The sequence below is a fragment of the Panthera onca genome, chromosome A2, assembly GCF_046562875.1.
Source record: "Panthera onca isolate mPanOnc1 chromosome A2, mPanOnc1 haplotype 2, whole genome shotgun sequence".
In the NCBI taxonomy this organism is placed as follows: Eukaryota; Metazoa; Chordata; class Mammalia; order Carnivora; family Felidae; genus Panthera; species Panthera onca.
In genome coordinates, this window is record NC_138340.1 from 135,118,004 (window position 1) to 135,137,273 (window position 19,270).

Consider the following 19,270-nt stretch of genomic DNA (forward strand, 5'->3'; position numbering starts at 1 on the left):
CGACTGCGCTTTGGACAGTCCTTCATGACTTGACAGAAGCAAGGACCAGGAGCCATGAAGACTGAACACTCTGATATAGTTTCCCAGATCACGGCTGAGAAAAGAAAGAAGGAATGTGCTCGTCTCTACTTCCTCAGTAGAGCCAAATGCCCAGTAAAGCAGAAATAGTATACCTGTGAAGTTGCCAAGGCAACGTCAAGGGTATAGAGAAGAGTAGACAGAATGATTTATGAGAATTTCTTGCCATTGGAATGGGCCTAAAATTATACTTCCATATCTTTTTCTCACAAGGATGAATTCCACAGAATTTATCAAGGGAATTATAATGCATAAAAACTTGAGATGTTATCAGAGCCCAAGGAGACTGGGGTGAAGGACAAGGAGAGGAGCAGCAAAAGCAACAAATGAGGAAAAGTGCTCACGGTGTGTTTAGTCTTCTCTTGAACTGATGCTGTGCCCAGATGTAAAACAGATTTCTTGGGAACATGAAAATGTTGTGTATTTAAAGTGTGCCTAGAAAAAGGAAAGTCCATTTACTGGGGTAAAATGGAGAGGCTTGATTTCCATATTAAAAAAAATTCTCTCAGCTTCGACTTTAATACTAGTGGATTTACAAAGACAATTACAGATCAGCATGTGGAATAACATGTTGTCATGGCAACAGAGGTTGAAGTTGTATTTTATTTATGAACGGTTGAGAAAGAAGCTCTTGGGTAGATAGAATTGGCATATGTTTAACACCCTTTCTGGGCATACCGCAGTTAGCCCCAGTTATCAGATGTCCACACTGATTTTCACTTTCATGGGCTACTACTATTATTATTATTATTTTATTTTTTATTTTTTAAGCATTTATTTATTTTCAAGAGACAGAGAGACATAGTGCGAGGGGGGAGGTGCAGAGAGAGAGGGGGACAGAATCTAAAGCAGGCTCCAGGCTCTGAGCTGTCAGCGCAGGGCTCGAACCCACCAATAGTGAGATCATGACCTGAGCGGAAGTTGGACGCTTAACTGACTGAGCCACCCAGGTGCCTCTAGTATTATTATTGTTCTTTTAGAGTTTATTTTATTTTGAGAGTGAAAGAGTACAAGTTGGGGAGGGGCAGAGAGAGGGAAGGAGAGAATCCCAAGCAGGCTTTGTGTTCTCAGTGCAGAGCCTGATGCAGGGCTTGAACTCACAAGTCATGAGATCATGACCTGAGCTGAAATCAAGAGTTGGACACTTAACCACCTGAGCCACCCAGGCACCCCCACTTTCATGAATTATACTTGATTCTATCTGTCTTATACTGCTTCCTAACAAATTATGACAAATATAGCAGCTTAAAACAATATACATTTATTATCACATGCTTTCTGTGGGTCAGAAATACAGGCACAGCTTAGCTGGGACTTTTGTGCTGGATCCTTTGTTTGTTTGGTTGTTTGTTTTTGTGCTGGGTCTTACAAGGCTATTATCAAGGTGTCAGTTAGGGTGTGATCTTATCTGCAAACTCAGCTGAGGAAGAATCTACTTCTGAGTTAATTCAGGATATTGGCAGAAATCACTGTTGTAGATCTGAGGTCTTCAGTTTCATATTGGCTGTTGGCCTCAGCCCCTAGAGGCTGCTCATAGTCCATTGCCACATAGGCTTCTCAACATGGCCACTTTCTTCATTACACTGGCAAGGAGATACTGAGAGAGCATCTTACATATCTGTTTGCTAGAAGCAAGTCATATGTCCACCCACATTCAGGGGAAGGGAGTTACATGAACATCAGGAGGTAGGGGTCATTGTGGGTCGCTTTAGAGTTTGTCTATCACAGTGTCATTCTGAGAAAAAGGGCAAGTTTTTTTTTAAATTTAAAAGCTGTGCGATCTGGAAATCTGTTCAAAATTAGCATATGTGCAGGTTAGATTATTAAAGTTTACATTTTTCATACTCTTGTCCTTTGGTAAATGAGGAAAAGAAGTGAAGTTGCAATTCTACTTAATGGAATCTGACAGGAGGGAAGAGAGGGGTTAGCAGGGTTGAAAGAACAATAAAATGAAAGAAGAGAATATACCCTATTCTCACACAGAAAAATCCAAGCAATGGATTAAACTATTCCAGTGTGTTCCCTAACCCACTGAGTAAGGTATGAGGTCTGAGAAAACAGTTTGATAGAAGCCTTCTGAAAGACTGGCATGTACCTTAATGCACTTTATGTAGACATGGGACATTGTGTTTTCTGTAATTAAATCAGAAATGTTGCTATGCAGGGTGCCTGGGTGGCTCATTCTGTTAAGTGTCTCACTCTTGATCTCAGTTCAGGTCTTGATCTCAGGGTTGTGAATTCAAGTGAGCTGGGTGAGAAGCCTACTTAAAAAGAAAAATCTGTTTCAGAAATGTTGCTTTGCATGAAATGGCCAATTTTCTAGTTTATTTTGATGTTCCTGTCTCAGGGCTTGGAAGGTATTGTGGCCTTGATGATTTGTTCTTTGTATTTAAAACATTTGTAAACTATCATGCTTGGGTTATAGGTTAGGCTTTAACGTAGTTTATGTACTAAGCCACAAGGGGACTTGAAGGAAACTAAGGAACAAGATTGCAGGTTTCCATGTGGCCTATGGCGAATTGATTGTTCCCACGGCACCTACAAAGGCAGAGATCAGAGATTTAGGGTCACATGGTAGACTTGGGGGATTCAATAATTTCTTTGCCTTCAAAATGGCTGCCTTCAAACTCACCCTCCAGTTTATTACCACTTCCAGCAACTAAACCAGTTGAAAGGACCCTTCATTACTTGGTTCTTCATTTATTTTGTAGGGCATCCACGTGTCGCATAGGACAAAATCACAGTGCAGGTGATTTACTTCCTGGGCTGTGGTCTGTACCCCAGTGGTCGGCACATAGAAGGGGGTGCACAGTAAGTGCTGGTGAACTGCTGCCAGCACTACTTTCACACAAATACGTTCCACTGAGTTTCCTCTGCTTTCTACAACTGGACCGGTATAAGGCGTCACATCACAAAAGGAAGAGTAACATAAGACATAACTAACAACAACAACAATACATATTATCTGCTGAGGTTTGCTGTGTTAGGCACTTTATCTAGACTAACACATTTAATCCTCACAACAACCCTGTAACAAGCTAGATATTATTCTTATTGTATGGACAATGAAACAGCCTCAAAAGTAAAGATTTGTGCTTGCGTTGAGATAAATGTTCCTTTATTTACTAAGAAAAGTGAGCAAACCAGAGTCTCCTATTCCATAAGTATCCTTTTAGTTAGGCTGTATTGTACATCTACTCATTGCATACATTTGTTAGTGAGAAGTCCTCCCTAAATAATTTTGGAGACCACATGGCAGCGCACACCCTTACGTTTGAGAAATACAATTTGGACCCATTCTAATTTGTCTTCTCTGAGAATAGCCATTTGCTATCCATCAGTCAGTATTCTGTGTACTTGTATGGCAGGCACTATAGAAAGTAGTTTCACACATTTAGCAGGAATTCCCCACTGGTGCCTCAGCAGACATGTGCAAGTCTGTGGCTCCTGTGCTGCCTTTCCCTGTCCTTCCAGGGGCATGCACCTGCCAGCCCCTGAGCTGCAGTACTCCATGCAGAATGCCCTACAGCTCTACCTCTCACTGTCTCTTCACCCCTGCAGCCACAGGCAACATATGGATAACTCCTGATTTATCTTACAAGTCTCAGACAGGAATATTTTTCTTGGCAGAAATTTTTCTTGATCTCTTAACCCCTTTTCTAATCTGATGTTTGTGTATCCATTTCTCATTTCTTTGATATTTGTGTATCCATTTCCTTGCCTCCTTCACCCATTGGATTGTGAGCCCATTGGCGGCAGGGGCAGTGCTCCCCAGCATCTGGCCCCGGGAAGGCATCCAGTGAGTCTGTGCTGAAGTTAGGACGGAATGCACATTTCATCAGAGCCTCAGAGCAGCCCTGGGAGGGTGTGGGACCTTCCGAGGGCCACCACATCACAGTGGATTTCACATTTACAGACCAAGTCTCCTAACCCTGGTGTCTTTCCCAAGGATAATGGTTTTACCTAAAATCTCTTCAATTTTTTTTCATCCAGCCTAAGTAAACTTCGTTTCTTTAGCTTTTCTTCCGAGGGATTTTATTTCTAACATTTTCAGTGGTTTGTGATTGTTATTTTATAACTTTTCCAAGTTTTTCTATTTCAGTTGCCATATTTTAGAAAGGCAGTAAAAGGGACACAGGACAAAACAGACCCAGAATTTTGGGTGTTACAGACTTTATCACACTGCTTATTCAGTTCTTTCTAGTCAGTACCTCCAAGTCTTTGATGCTGCCTTAGCCTTTTCACTCCTGCCTGGGCTTCTCTGCGTGAGGTGAAGTATGTCTGAGGAGACAAACATAGGGTTGTGTGTTCACTCTGTTTTGCAGAAGGTCTTTTCCAGGAGCGTGGTTTGGGGATTGCTCATGCTCTGAAGAATCTCAGGAAAGGCTATTAATGTCTCGAGAGACAGAAATGTGGTTGGCTCCATTCCACAGGATTCCCGAGTAAGCGCTGCTCACAGGAGTGATCCTTTGCTTCCCATAGTTGACCTATTATCTCTTCTCTTCTGTGACCCAGAGAGGTCATTTAATTTTCTTTAAAAAAAGGTTTTTTTAAGATTTTTTTAACATTTATTTATTTTTGAGAGACAGAACGTGCGCGTAGGGGAGGGGCAGAAAGAGAGGGAGACACAGAATCTGAAGCAGGCTCCAGGCTCCGACCTGTCAGCACAGATATGGGGCTCAAACTCATGAGCCATGAGATCATGACCTTAGCTGAAGTTGAACGGTTAATCAACTGAGCTCCCAGGTACCCCAATTTTTTTTTAATTAAGTAATATCTTTGCTCGATGTGGGGCTCAAACTCACAACCTGGAGATCAAGAGTCTCATGCTCTACCCACTGAGCCAGCCAGGCGCCCCTAGGTCATTTAATTTTCAATCCATGTACCCATCCTTTCTACCTTGTTTCTTCTCAGGGGCATGCTTCATTCCTTCCCATTTGCTTATTAATTAAATAAGAAGACCGTACTGAGTTGAAGTTCAGCATCATCAGAACGCTCCACGATTCAGTCCCTGAGGTGCTGCCCCTGAGTAACTCATGTGGTGTTTCTGAGCAGTGACCTGTTGGGAGTGTTCTGCTGGATCAGATGAAAAGTCTTCTGATTTATTAATTGTTGTCTCTGGGTTGAAATAAGACATTACTGAAATTATATGAATCTATTCTTCACAAAGCTAGAAGTCTGTTTGTTTTTGAATTTGTTTTGCTTAGCCCCAGCTGGTATGGAGGAGACAGTGATGTGTCTGTAAATTTCAGGAGAATCCCATTTACGTTTCAAAGAATAAACTCCACAGTTTTCTGCTCCAGTTTTTAGGTACTTTATCAGGCCCTCATACGTCTTAAAAAATAATTGCTAGTGGCCATCATTGCTGATGAAACTAGGCAAGATATTCCTTGTTTTAAGGTGGTCTGGTCTGCAGCGTGCAGCCCTTCTAGATTAACGAGGGAATCTTCAACTAGACTCTCCTCTCTGTGTGCCTACCTGCCTTCCCCCCCTGGTGCTGCAAACACCAGTAATAAGATTACAGGGAACTTATCTTTAAAGGTCAGAGGTAAAAATAAATACAGTATTAAAAGCATCCATCTTTTAGTATCATTTATTTAGAGTTCTTCTCCTTTTACAATGAAAGGCTTTCCATTTGCTCTTTTGTTCTTTCATGCTTGTCAGCAATATCTGCCTGCCCCTGTGATGCCGCGAGTCAGAGCTTGGGAGGCAGGACTGCTGGTGTTCAGGGCTTTCCTCGTATCCAGCTGTGAAGTAACATGAATAAGAATATTGACCTCATGGAGCTGAAATGAGAATTAAACTCTCTAATATGTGAAAGTGCTTTGTTATTAACTTTAAAAAGTGTTGATATTTGTGCCCAGAATTGCCAAGTGCCAGGTCTTAGTGATTTGAGCGAGGATGTTCAATAAGACTATGAGGTTAATAGATTCTTAAATGAGCACCTCCCTCTCTCTTAAGTGTTTTCTCCTTCTCTCACTTCTCTATGTGTGTCTCTTCCTTTTAATGACTTCATTACTTTCCCTACTCTAGTAGCTTTCTACAACTGGATATAACAGAGAAGTACCTTTTAATTATTAATCAGTGCTGCTATATAATCTTAAGTAAAACCAAATGGGGACAGTGTTTAGTTTAATCTCTTTAGAAAACTCACGTATTGTTTTTTTTTTTACACTGATCAGTTAGCTATTGAGTCTTTTGCCCACAGTGAATTCAGTGTTTTCAGTAGAAAATCTTTACAACAAGGCTACTAAAGCACTTCTAATTCAGGAACATCTTTTCTCTTTCTTGAAGAAATGGATTTCATAGAATTTTATACTCACTTTGTCCCTGAAACCTACTGAAAAGTATATCATGGAGATATGAGAGTTCATCGCTATAAAATAAAGCAAATACTATGTTTTGGTGACTTTTTAACAAATAATGGGGAGGGGCTGCCTGGGTGGTTCAGTTGGTTGAGTGTCTGACTCTTGATTTTGGCTCAGGTCATGATCTCAGGGTCATGGGATTGAGCCTTGCGTCAGGCTCTATGCTGAGTTTAGAGCCTGCTCAAGATTCGCTTTCTTTCTGTTTGCCCCTCTCTCATGTGTGCACATTCTCTGAATGAATGAATGAATGAATGAATGAGTAAATGGATGGGAATGTGGGGTCATTTATAGTGTAAGGATGGAAATTTTGAGAATTTTAGACACTTCAGAATTCGACCTGGTTTAATTTTTTTCTTTTAAAAAATCTTCCTTTTTCCACTAATGTGCTTAGGAAGGGACAAATCACTATGTCTTTGGGTTTTTTAATGGCCAAGCAAACCCACCCTTAACTCAGCTGTACCCCTACAGCCCCAGACTGATTGCTTCTTCTGTGCCTTTCTCTATTTCTCCAAAAGAATCCTCTTAGTCAAATTGTGACTATCAACTGAGCACATTATGTTAGTTCAGATGCTTGAGATTACAACTGACAGCCCACAAGTCAAACAAAAAAATTCATGTAAGAGGAAGCACCGGGAAGGATGGTTGGTAGTCAAGAAGGATGGAATTGGTGCATCCTTCTACATCTGTTTCTCTGTAAAGGGTTGAGAGTTCAAGCTCCTAACTTCCTCAGCCTGTGCAACCATTTGGAAAGGCTGTGATATTTTCTCAGCACCTCCAAGCAAGCCCCTTCCTCTGCTGACATTGCCCTTCTATCCCTCCTCCTTCCTGCTCTGGTCTAGTTAACTCCCGATTATTCTCCTGCACAACCTTTCCAAACCCCAGCGCAAAGTGCATCCCTTTTCTGTGTTTTCATAACATCTTGTGCTCAGGATTTGACTGTGTACTTGGTAATTGCTTGGTTACTTGTTCGTTTCTCACCTAGACTGTGGCCTTCTAGAGGGTCAGAAATGTATCTCATTCATGCTTCCATTCCTTGTCCGTAGTTTCATTCATAAACAGAGAGAAGTATTTGTTGAATGAGTGAACATGGGATCGTGTTCATGTTGGTGACTTTGCCTTGTGGGCAAATGTGGGCCTTGTTGGCAAATGCCAAAGCCTTTTCCCCTAATGATATCAAAGTCCTATTTCTAATATCCTTCGTTCTAAAATCAGGCCAATGCTATCCCCTTCAACAATAGGTTCAGTAAAGAATGTGAATATGCATGCAAAAAGCTCTTTAGGTCAGTTGTTGTTTTGGTAATAATCAAAGTTTCATGCAATATCTCAATAGAAATGATAATGAAATGTGGAAGTGAACCTTATTAAGTCGGCAGCCAGATCAACAATATACTTCATATGAACAGAGTGGCAGAAATTGGTCAGGAAGGTACCCGACTACACATTTTTAGTGACTTATTTTTTGTCTTTCTTTTTATTGATCCAATTATTTTGATGAGCAGTCTAACAGCCTTTTTAAGTTAGGTGAAAAAAGTTTTGCTAATTCATGCTAACTTTGTCAATTTGTCCTTCCTTCTTAGGAGTAACAATAGTCTTAAAATCTTTAATAACTGCCAATATACTGTTGACCCTTGAACAACATGGGGTTGAACCTCCCAGGTCTACTTACATGTGGATTTTTTCTGATAAATATGTATAGCACTGTAAATGTAATTTTTTTCCTTATGGTTTTCTTAACATTTCCTTTTCTCTAGCTTATTTTAAGAACACAGTATATAATACATATGACCTACAAAATGTGTGTTAATTGTGCATGTTATTGCTAAGGCTTTGGTCAGTAGTAGACTATTGGTAGAGTTTTGGGGGTAGTCAAAAGTTATATTCAGATTTTTAATTGTGTAGGGGGTTTGTGCCCCTAAGACCCCATATCAGTCAAGGATCAACTGTATTTATTTTCCATTTGTTCTAGGTTGAAATATTCCTTGTTAGTTCATCAAGAACTCTAATGTGTGGGTCTCATGAAACATATAAGGATCTTTTTTTTCTGACTGACAGTCTAGTAACCAACTTTTTTTTTTATATGTTTATTTATTTATTTTGAGGGAGAGAGCATGCACGAGCTGGGGAGGGGCAGAGAGAGAGAGAGAGAGAGGGAAAGAGAAAGAGAATCCCAAGAGAGAGAGAGAGAGGGAAAGAGAAAGAGAATCCCAAGCAGGCTGTACACTAGCCGCACAGAGCCCGATCTCAAAAACTGTGAGATCACGACCTGAGCCAAAATCAAGAGTTAGACGCTTAACTGACTGAGCCCCTCAGGCGCCCCCTAGTAACCAGCTTTGATTTGACTCCTCAGTGGTTATGAATCCATGAAACCATTCCCAAGGATAGTTTTGGGAGGCAGAAACTAAAAAGCTGCTCTTTTCTCTTGTATGTAGCTTTTTTCTTTCAGGAACTATACCTTGACACCTAGCATTCTGGCCTTTGTAATGCTGAACCATTTTAATGGGACTTTGTTATGATTCTAAGAATTTTTGTCATCAGAAACAAATGATTTCACCACAAAAGAAAAATGGAAGTCTGTTTTATTGACATACTTATGCATTCCTTATTTTTTTCCCTCTTTTTTTTTTTTTTTTTTTTTTTTAGTGAGCATGTTTTTGAACACATTAACACCGAAGTTCTACGTGGCCCTGACAGGCACTTCCTCACTAATATCAGGGCTCATTTTGGTAAGTAGTAGAATCCTTCCTATTTAAAAGCATGCTGATTACTTGTATGTTAGTATATGTACAGGCAAAAATTCTGGAAGAATACATACCTGCAACTTACAGTGATTATCTTGTATGTGTGTTTATGTTGTGTAGTTGGACTTATAGAGGCCTTTTACTACCCATATTACATATTTCTAAAATATTTAAAAGAAAATTTTAATAGTCCTGTATTGCTTTTGTTGGAGGGCAAAAACAAAATATAAATATAATGGAAATTAAAGGAAGACAATTCTGTGTCAAATTCTAGTATCTGAGATACTATAAAATACACGTGACTCAGTTCAATGAACAATGTTTTTCATCATTCTTTTCAAAATGGATTATTGGCCATACTCAAAATCAGTACAAATAGAGCCCAGTTTTTTAAAAAATGGATTGAAGTAGATGTGGCAGTTATAAGCTTTTTTCCCCCCTTTATCAAAAGTTACATTTCCCTATTTCTTCCTTTCAAAAATTCCAGTAGGCAAAAGCAATGATAATCATTTCTTTGGTGCCATTAGTTTATACTCTAAATAGTTACAAATGTGATGTTATAACACCTGAAGTAGTTTTTTTTTTTTTTAATTTTTTTTAACGTTTATTTATTTTTGAGACAGAGAGAGACACAGCCATGAATGGGGGAGGGTCAGAGAGAGGGAGACACAGAATCTGAAACAGGCTCCAGGCTCTGAGCTGTCAGCACAGAGCCTGACGCGGGACTTGAACTCATGGACCGCGAGATCATGACCTGAGCTGAAGTCGGACGCTTAACCGACTAAGCCACCCAGGCGCCCCTGAAGTAGTTTTTTTTTTAATTTCAGTGGACTTAAATAGGGCCATCTAACTCACTGTAGTCATGCTAATATAATTAAATGATCTTTAAGGAAAAAGAGGTTTTAGAATTTTTTTTGTCTACATATAATGCTGTGATTACTAATTTTTATGGAGACAAGAACAAGAAAGATACTACAGTGTGGATGTTAAGATCACTAAAAAAACAAAAGTTTTAGGAGAGAAGGGCACAAAAATGTGGAACAAATGCATAGGCGAACCTAGAACAGTAGAAGGTTTCAGAAGCTTGAGCTTACAGGGAGCCAGAGTAAAAAGGTAGAGCAATATATGCAGGGCAGAAAACTGCCAAGAGCTTAAAGAGATGGTGGTGGTGTGGGGGGCATTTTTTTGTGATCAGAGCATATTCAGGTTACTCTTGCTCTGCTGTATCACATGGGTTGTCTGGACTCGAGGGATGAGATGCTTCAAGTTGATATTACTGGACCAGGAATGTGAAGGACACCAGCAGTTGCTGCTCCAACATGGTTATATAAGTGGAAGTCCACACAGAAAGCCCAGTGCTGACTGCAGAGAGCAAGCAAGCCAAGGTGAAGGGAGGCATATTAAAACTTCTCTTCGAACTGGTTTGAAATAAGGTGTGAATAGTAATTTGTACCCTATTACCTCTTAAATGCAGGTCTGCACACCTATCTGTGTCTCTGAGGTCTTCTCTGTTCCTTGGGGACATGAGACAAACAGACACTCTAGAGAATTGTTCATAAAGCTGTAAGGTGATTTACTTAACTCATGTTAGTTTGTGGCAAAGCCAGGTCTAGAAACTGTGTCCTCAGATTCCCACCTTGATGTTCTTAATGGACCGAAGAAACGTCAAACTTGGAAAATGCTTGATAAATGATTAATAAGTATGTGCTGAAAACATGGCAACTTTTTATCATGTATATTTTTGGGGGGAGAGGAGAAGGTATTATAAGTCTTCATCTAACAATTATTTACATTTAAAATAATATTTTAATATTTTCTTTCTAAAATAGCTTTGAAGTATTTTTTGGTTAAACAGAAAAACGTCAACTTTTAGACACAGTTTGAAGAGCTGTATCTAAGCTCTTGGGGGGAGAGGAGAAGGTATTATAAGTCTTCATCTAACAATTATTTACATTTAAAATAATATTTTAATATTTTCTTTCTAAAATAGCTTTGAAGTATTTTTTGTTTAAACAGAAAAACGTGAACTTTTAGATACAGTTTGAAGAGCAGTTTCATGCTGAAACCAATAATTCACTCTGATGCACAAAGTAGGTTTTTGTTTGTGTATTCCTCTCCCAGGGATGTTTGCTTAAGAATGTTACCCACTTAGGTGGTGCTTCCTGTGTGCCAGGCACTGATCTAAGCACATACGTGCTAATTCATTTGCTCTTCGCAACTGTATGAGGAGGAGATTGCTCCTGTTGTTTCCATTTTACTAATGTGTAGGCCAAAGAGGTAGAACAGGCAAGTCAGCAACCTGCCTTAGGTCACATCGCTGGCAAATAGTGAAGAACAGGATTTCAGCCCAGGCAGTCTGTCACTCATTTCACCACCTTCTGGTTAGGTTCTCAGCTGTTTTTCTAGCTCGCTGAACAAACAGCAGGTCTGGATTGGGCTACAAACTGATTGCCAGAGTGTGGGCTATCCCCTTTCACTCTGGTAAGCAGGGCCTAAGCAGTCAAACTTTTTAACTCTGGGAGGTGAAGTCCCGTCAGCTTACTTTTACAAGTAAAGGGATTTCTGTAGACTGTGACCACCTTTGCAGGTCCAGGCTGGCGAGGCTTTCTCCCGGTGTGTGGAGCGCAGCTGCTGAAACCTGACAATCACTGCTGCACCATCTCAGGGTATATTTGTCTTGCAGCATTCTCAGGAGGCACAGGATATGTCCGACTGATGTGAAACTTTGAGCACTGGAAACCTCTGATGTTTGAAGATTTTGAAAGGCCTTTCTCAAAAATGTTTGTCTGTCCTGAGGGCAAAGTCACTACAATGTGGAAATAGCTCTTGATAGCTTTAGGCTCCTGCTTTAGAGATTATTGGCATCAGTGTTATCCTGCCTTTGGGGACTCAGCTTTGCTAGTCCTTGAAATGTACCCAGGGTTGAGGTTCCTATTCAACCACTATTTTCTGCCAAGTGTGTTCATGGAGAGGCAGCATTGAGGTAAAGGATCAGGTGCTTAGCGGTTTGTTTCCTGGCAAGGAGAGACAATTACCTAATGACTTTCCCCTGAACAATGGAAGGAGAGCCAGGCAGTGAATGCTGAAAGTACAGGTATGCCCCTGGGGACATGGTTGTTTGGGGACCTCAGGATTTCTATGCTGGAGACTGAAACTGTCATGCAGTGTGATGTCTTAGGAGGAGAGGGGTAAATACAAACAAAAATACCCTGAAAAAGTCATCTAACTGAACAGATATACACAAAAATAAAATGTGTTTGGCAAATGCTGCTGCCTTTTACACTAATGTGTTTAAAAAATAAATGAGGACTAATCAGTGTGTATTTTTCTAGGTATCACTGCTAGTTCTTAATTTCGCAGGTTGAAAGCCCGCAATGAGTTTGTTATGCCACCTACCTCTCACTCTTCCCTTCTGGTCTCATGCCCACATACCCATCCGGCCAGCTCTCTCCCTTGCTGAACTCCAAGCGGCCTCTCTGCCTTCTTGGCACAAGCCTTCCCATCTCAGTCCAGTTCCAGCCACAGGAACTGCACCTGTCGTCACAGTCTAAGCCCACCAGTTTAGTCTTTTAGTTGTTCTCGCAAGGACATGCCCAGTCTGCTTGAAGTAGCCTCTCTGGGCAATGTTTATTTCAATGGAGAAAATTTCTGGGTTTTATTTTTGTTTTTCAGAGTGGTAAGATGGTTATGTGGAGAAAATGCTTCCTTTAATTTTCTTAAAATGTTGGTAGAATGGAGAAAATTCTCTATGTTGTATTGACATTTATACGTAGATCCCTATGTCCCCATTAACATGAATATAGACACGCTCTTATACCTACATTCTACACATATATATTAAACAGCTATAAAAAGAGGCCATCCAGGGCATAATTTTAAAAAGTGAGAATCAAGAACTAACAGGGGAGGAAATTAGAATAGTAAATAAAAGACTTAGCTCATAGATTACATGTAAAAAAACTATGTTTTTGGGAAAGTATAGAAGAGATGATAATTAGGTAGGAATAAATTATATCAAAGATCCATTTATTGAGTTATCCCTCTATGCCCGGTATTAAGCACTTTGCATATATTACTTCATTTAATTCTCATTGAAATTCTAAGTGGTAGATATAACAGTGGCTTTATGCTGTTGAGTATAAGCAGACACAAATGTTAAATAATTTGACCAAGGTTTTGTAGCAGACAAATGATAAAATTTGAATCCTGATCTCTCTGACACTGTCCTCCATCCTCAAAAGTGAGGGAGTGGGACTAGGAGATAGTTATGGCTTTCAACTTTTCCTTGTCTAAAGAACTTGACCTGCACTTGAGATAGCATTTTAATTGACAGGCATATGAATCACCCAAATGATGGTGATTCCAAAGCTAAGAGTAAAAAAAAGACTTGGGGAAACTTGATTGGAAGGGCTCTTGGGATGTGGGAAACTATATATAAATGTCAGGCTGTGTTAATTATGAGGAAAGTTGTCCCTTGGCTGTAGTATAAAGAATGAGAGATGCTGTGGGGCCATATCATAGCCAAGTCTGCAGATAATGGGAGAAAACTGAGGCTCATTCAGCTTTATCAGATTACAGATTCTTGGGGTCACCATAAAAATTAATGCTTTTCCACAGGAGACCAAGTAACATAACAGAACATAACAGGAGCCAAAAGGGGAAAAAAAGTCTGTCATGTGGAAATGAGGGGTACTCTGAAAGGGTTAGTGGGTACAGAGAAAAGGATATATTTGAGAAACGAAAAGATTATGTATATTATATAATCCATGCCCACTGCCTTGATTTATCTTGTTTAAGCCCTGAAGATCCCCCTTTGCCAAAAAACTGTTCACCATCAGATATGTTTCTGAACACTTACAGCAGGTGTCAATTTTGCAGTCTTTCCATTTGGGAGTAGGCTGCGGGAAAGTTTCAGATTTCCTCTTTAATCTCCATCATCTCTGTATCTATTCTCCTGTGATATCATTACCTACTTTAATCCTTAAGAAGCACTTAGCCAATTTCAGCCTGAGACATCATTATATTTCCCGTGGGGTTAATGGAATTGGTGTGGAATTACTAAGGTGCTGCTCTATGGGAATCTTGAAGCATTTTTAAGTGTGATGTAGGGTATAGGGAAGTCCCTGATTCACAAGGAGAAGTATTTTATATAGAGAGCGTGCAGTTCAAGAAGACAGCTTATTGGCTCCGAAGAACCTAGGCATCTTCAGGAAACACTCAGCTTTTTAGGTTTGCAAGATAGACAGAAGGGTCTTGTTTGATTGTCCTTGTGCCAGATTTTTGTTGCTTCCCTGTGGGAGAAAATGCAACAAGTTTGTACCATAGGTCAGCGCCAAACTGGAATCTCCAGCCCTAGTCCCAGTGCTTTTTGGTCATCCTCTCTGCTTCTGCCAAACAGTAAGGAGGAGGCCACAAGACATTGGTAACTGGGTCCTTCACAAATGGGTCTTTATTTTAAATATGATCTGGGTCCCAAGTATAGCTTTTGGCACTTCTGTCCTGCAGAGTTTGGATCCAAGCCCCTGAGACCACTCTCACATTCACAGTGGCATCCGCCTTCCTTATTCTCAGAAGACAAACCTTACCTGCATCTGCAGTGAGATCAGTGTCACCCACTTTATCCCTTTGTTACCTTCTGACAGGTGAAACAGCTCACATCATACCCTACTTTTCAAAATAGAATGTTCCCCTCTATGCATTCATCTTTCCTTTTCTTCCTGTCTCAGAGCAAGAAATGATAGGTTGCCTTTTGAAGGCAGGGTGTATGTGCTTTCTGGGCTCCTGGCATCATGCCTTTTGGTCATTTGTACTCTTTTGCATCTTTTAGTGTCTCTCTTTTCACTAGATTCTTTACTCTTCCGCAAATATGGATAAGTCTATCTTTTTTATAACAAACAAAAAGAACACAAAAACTTTCATTGGTCTTGCTGTTGATTTAGACTCTCTCTCATTAAATCACCAGGCGAGCCCTTGTCATCCATCCATTTAAGTGTCCACCTGTCCATTCATCCATCCAGTGAACATTTATCTGTGTATCCATCCAACATTAACTGAGTGCTTACTGTGACCTTATTATACACATTAGATAACTGAGCCCCAGAGAATCAAGAGAACCAAACAAAGTCACATAACTTGCCATCATGAAGTGTATTTACGTTTTGAACTTTCAGCTAGATGGGAGGGCTACTTTTGATTTAAATGCCCAATTCAGTTGATGCTTTTTAGTTCTCATCTTACTTGATCTGTAAAATCTTTGGGGTGAAGCATGAGTTGGGAAAAAGCACTAGAGGGATTATATTTTTGAGACTATGAAATGGTAAATTTATATTTTAATTTTATAGTTGTCAGATTAAAACCAGTTTTATTCCACTGTGACAAGCCCACTAAGCTTAAGCTTAAGCCCACTAGTTTTACAATCTAAATTTGTTTATAAGGGCTCTGCTGTTTACATTGTAGGTTATGCACCAGAGAGAAGTATTCAAAGTGACACCAGATATGTGTGTGTTAAATAACACCATCTGCCCATTTGGATCTGTGCAGCTATTTAAAAATACTGTGGGGTGCTGGCCCAAAGCCTGTCATGTTTTGGGATAAGGGGCAGATTATTATGCTAGCCCCAGATTAGAAGACTTGGTTTGAAGTTCATGGCTGCAAGTCCTTTCCTACTTCTTTTTACTAGTTGTTCCTCGAATACATATTAGAGTCTCTGCCCTAGGGTACTAGGCACTCTAATATGGTATAAAGAAAGATCGTGATAGGTAAGAAGCCATCTACTGCTGTGATACAACAGACCTGAGCAGACCCTCTTTTTCTCTCCAAACAGCTGCATGAATAACCCAGTCTTTACTGAGATCTGTTATTCCTGCATTAGAAATACTGGGTGGAAGGTCTGTCTCCTATTATAATGGAAATACCTCACCAATATGAATCACTTATACCTTAGGATGAATGTCCTGTTTGATAGACTACTTCTGTATTGATTCTAATAGCTAAGAAAGCAAAGGGACAGTAGCAAAGTCAGAGGCATTGGGAAATTAAGATTTGGAAAGGGAAATGATTAGGCTACATCTGTGTTTCAATGCGCACTAGAGTTAGAAAAAGGTGTCTTGTTACAGGCCCCTGGTGAGATTAGGGGTACAGAGCTGGGGCTTCAGTCTAAACAGCTCCTTAATTTGCTGTGTGACTTTGGTCATTCCTCATTCTTCATCTGTAAGTAGAGACTGTACGTGATCCTCTAGGGTCCCTTTTAGTGCTGACATTCTGTGATTCTCCTGGAGAAACTGAGAAATCTAGAGTTCCAAGGTATTTTTTTTTTTTTTTTTGTCTTGTTTTTGTGATGGGTATGGGCTATGTCAGGAGCAACCTGTGAGAAGCATTGTGATCTGTGGCATGGACTGGTAGTATCAGGGGCCACATCTGCATTATGTAACCCTGGAGCACAGCCTGTGCCTGGTGTGGAGCACTTCCTGCTATGTGACTGAATCAATGAACTAAGGCCTGGCAGGTGCCCAGGCAGCATAATATAGAAAGCAGAGCAAAGGCTTAGGGCAACGAAAGCTCTCCCCCACAGTGACTGAGAGCCGTTGCCAGTTCTGTGCCCAGTGTTCTGGGTCCTTTGGAGCTTGTCTTCTCTTCTAATAAAGGCAAAGCCACGAATCTCTTGAGGGCTTTGTCTGGGGGTCAGGACTGAATGGTGAACAGTACCCTTTTTCACAATGATTTCTAGGGCTTTCAGCCAACAACTTAGCAACAGACAAGAAGATGCTGTACTAGCCTGAATCACAGATAAGTGAAAGAGGAGTGCATCAGCATGTCAGGTATGCTGTGTGTGGGAGGCATGTACATCATCAATATAATAAATGGTAGCTTTGCTATTACTTTTGAGAACCACACATGCAATGGGCGCTGAGCTAGTTTCTTTTACATGGGGTTTGAAACTAGGTGTTTCACCTGGGTGTAAAAATTGAGGAACCTTGAGAATGAATAATGAATATGATTTCCACTTTATAATAGAAGAAACTGATGTTCAAATAGATAAAATAACTTGCCTAAGGTTACAAACTCCCTGGACTCATGGTTTGTAAATTTACTATTCTTGAACTTTCTTCCTTCGTTAAGCAAGATCTCTTATTGCTAGCATTCCAAGTGTTACAGACTAGTCCTGTCCCTTCTTAGTTTTTATATCATAGTCTCCCCTGTCTGCCAGGTGAAATTACTTGAATGTCTTTCCATGTGAAAATTCACATAGTCAGATGGGTAAATTTTTGGAATTAAATTAAACTCATGTTCTAGAATTGGAAACATTTGGTTTGACTGATAGCTCCTTCTGATAATTCGTAGGTATTTTTTCTGCCTTAAAAGAGTGTGTGTGTGTGTGTGTGTGTGTGTGTGTTTAGTAGAGCAAACAAAAGACAACATTGATTTTTAAATAATAGCCCAAAGCCCATTCCAGAGTCGATAACAAAATCTTGTTCTTATGAAATAAGTAAGGATAAAGGTGATTAATTCTATGTTAGTTCCACATTCTGTATTATAAGAATATGGTATAGTTAACCCTGTGAGACTCTGGGATATAGCTGATTCTTAAATTTCTTCTGTGTGATGATTTGCGGCTGCTTAAGGCACAAATCCCAAATCAGACAGGGAGGAGAGGAAAAGATGTGGGAGAGAGCAGCTTTAATCATGGTGGGAGTGTTCACTGGAGGGACCAAGGGGCAGGGAAGCAGGCTTGGGGGGTGTCGTTTGCTTTCCCAGTGCTTACAAGTCCTGATTGCAGCCTAGTCAGATGAGTGTTATTGCTTCTTTCCTTTTATTAATGAAAATTATTTCTTTTCTCCTTTGCAATTCATGGTACATAATAATTGGTAAGCTGGTGAACTAGGAAACATTAATAGTGTTCAACAGATGCTTGTGCTTGTAAAGCACTTCTTAGCAAGTGGGACATTGCAGAGTATCTCAGTAATTGAGTACCATCCATACAAGAAATGGGATGCCTTTCATTCCTTCTGTAAAACCAGCATTTCTCTAAGGAAATACTTATTTTTAAAATACAAATAGAGTTTTGCTATCAAAATTTTTATGCAGGTATGGCTTTATCAGAATGTAAGGTGCCAAGAATTGGAATATTTCATAAACCATATTTCTAAAACTTGCTTATTTGTATACATTTCTGGAGTTGTCTTTAGCTATGATGATTTTGTTATTAGAATATTCTGTAAATTTGGAGGAAAATAATATTGAGCAGCTCTTAACAGTGTTCTTTTATCCATGATTGTAGTTATAGATTTTCCTTGAAAGCCATTATTAAGCGGAGAAAACTACATTGAGAATTTAAAATGTAATTGGTGTTTTAATTTTATTAAACTTTAATGTTTAGAATAAATTAAGCAAAATTCTTGGGATAAGAAATTAAGTATTTAAGGTGGATGTAATTTGTAAATACAGCAAATATGTGTTCAGAAATCATGGACAGTAACAAGGACCATAATCACGTTTATTATTTTTCTATTCTAGATATTTGAATGGTGGTATTTTCGCAAGTATGGAACATCATTCATTGAACAAGTGTCAGTAAGCCACTTGCGCCCCCTCCTGGGAGGGGTTGACAACAACTCCTCCAACAATTCTAACTCCAGTAATGGGGACTCAGATTCCAACAGGCAAAGTGTCTCAGGTATGGAAAGTCCTTCGGTTTGAACATTATTTGCCTATTTTTACTAAATTATTATGACTATAAGACAGTATAATGCTGTTATTTAAATATGAGACTCTAGAGAAAAATGCAGTTTATTTTCCCAAAGAGTTGACAGCATCTACCAGAGAAGTAGAATATAAGCATCACAGGGAAAGGAAATATTTATTTTGTTTAGCTTTACCTTTTCTCCAGTTTGATTTAGCTAAGGATCATTCATTTAGGTCAGTGTTCCCAGCCTGGGTCTCCAGCCCCTTGTCCCTAGTTTCTCAACCCTTACTGAATGTGTCCATTCTGTTCCATGCTAATTGCAGCTTATGCCTACTTAGATGTGATCACATCACTCCTTTGCTTAAAAGGCTTCTTCAGTTCCCATTATACTGAAGAGAAAGCCC

General features: G+C 39.8%; 1 protein-coding gene across 10 annotated transcripts in view; it reads left to right on the plus strand.

Moving 5' to 3' along the window:
• The window catches only part of ST7 (suppression of tumorigenicity 7), a 268,935-nt gene that overhangs the window by 141,274 nt on the left and 108,391 nt on the right, over nt 1–19,270 (plus strand). For all 10 annotated transcript variants that reach the window (XM_078440197.2, XM_078440188.2, XM_078440192.2 and 7 more), the window contains 2 exons: nt 9,087–9,169; nt 18,698–18,857. In XM_078440197.2, coding sequence (XP_078296323.1) covers nt 9,087–9,169; nt 18,698–18,857 — 243 coding nt within the window. The remainder of the gene's footprint in view (nt 1–9,086; nt 9,170–18,697; nt 18,858–19,270) is intronic.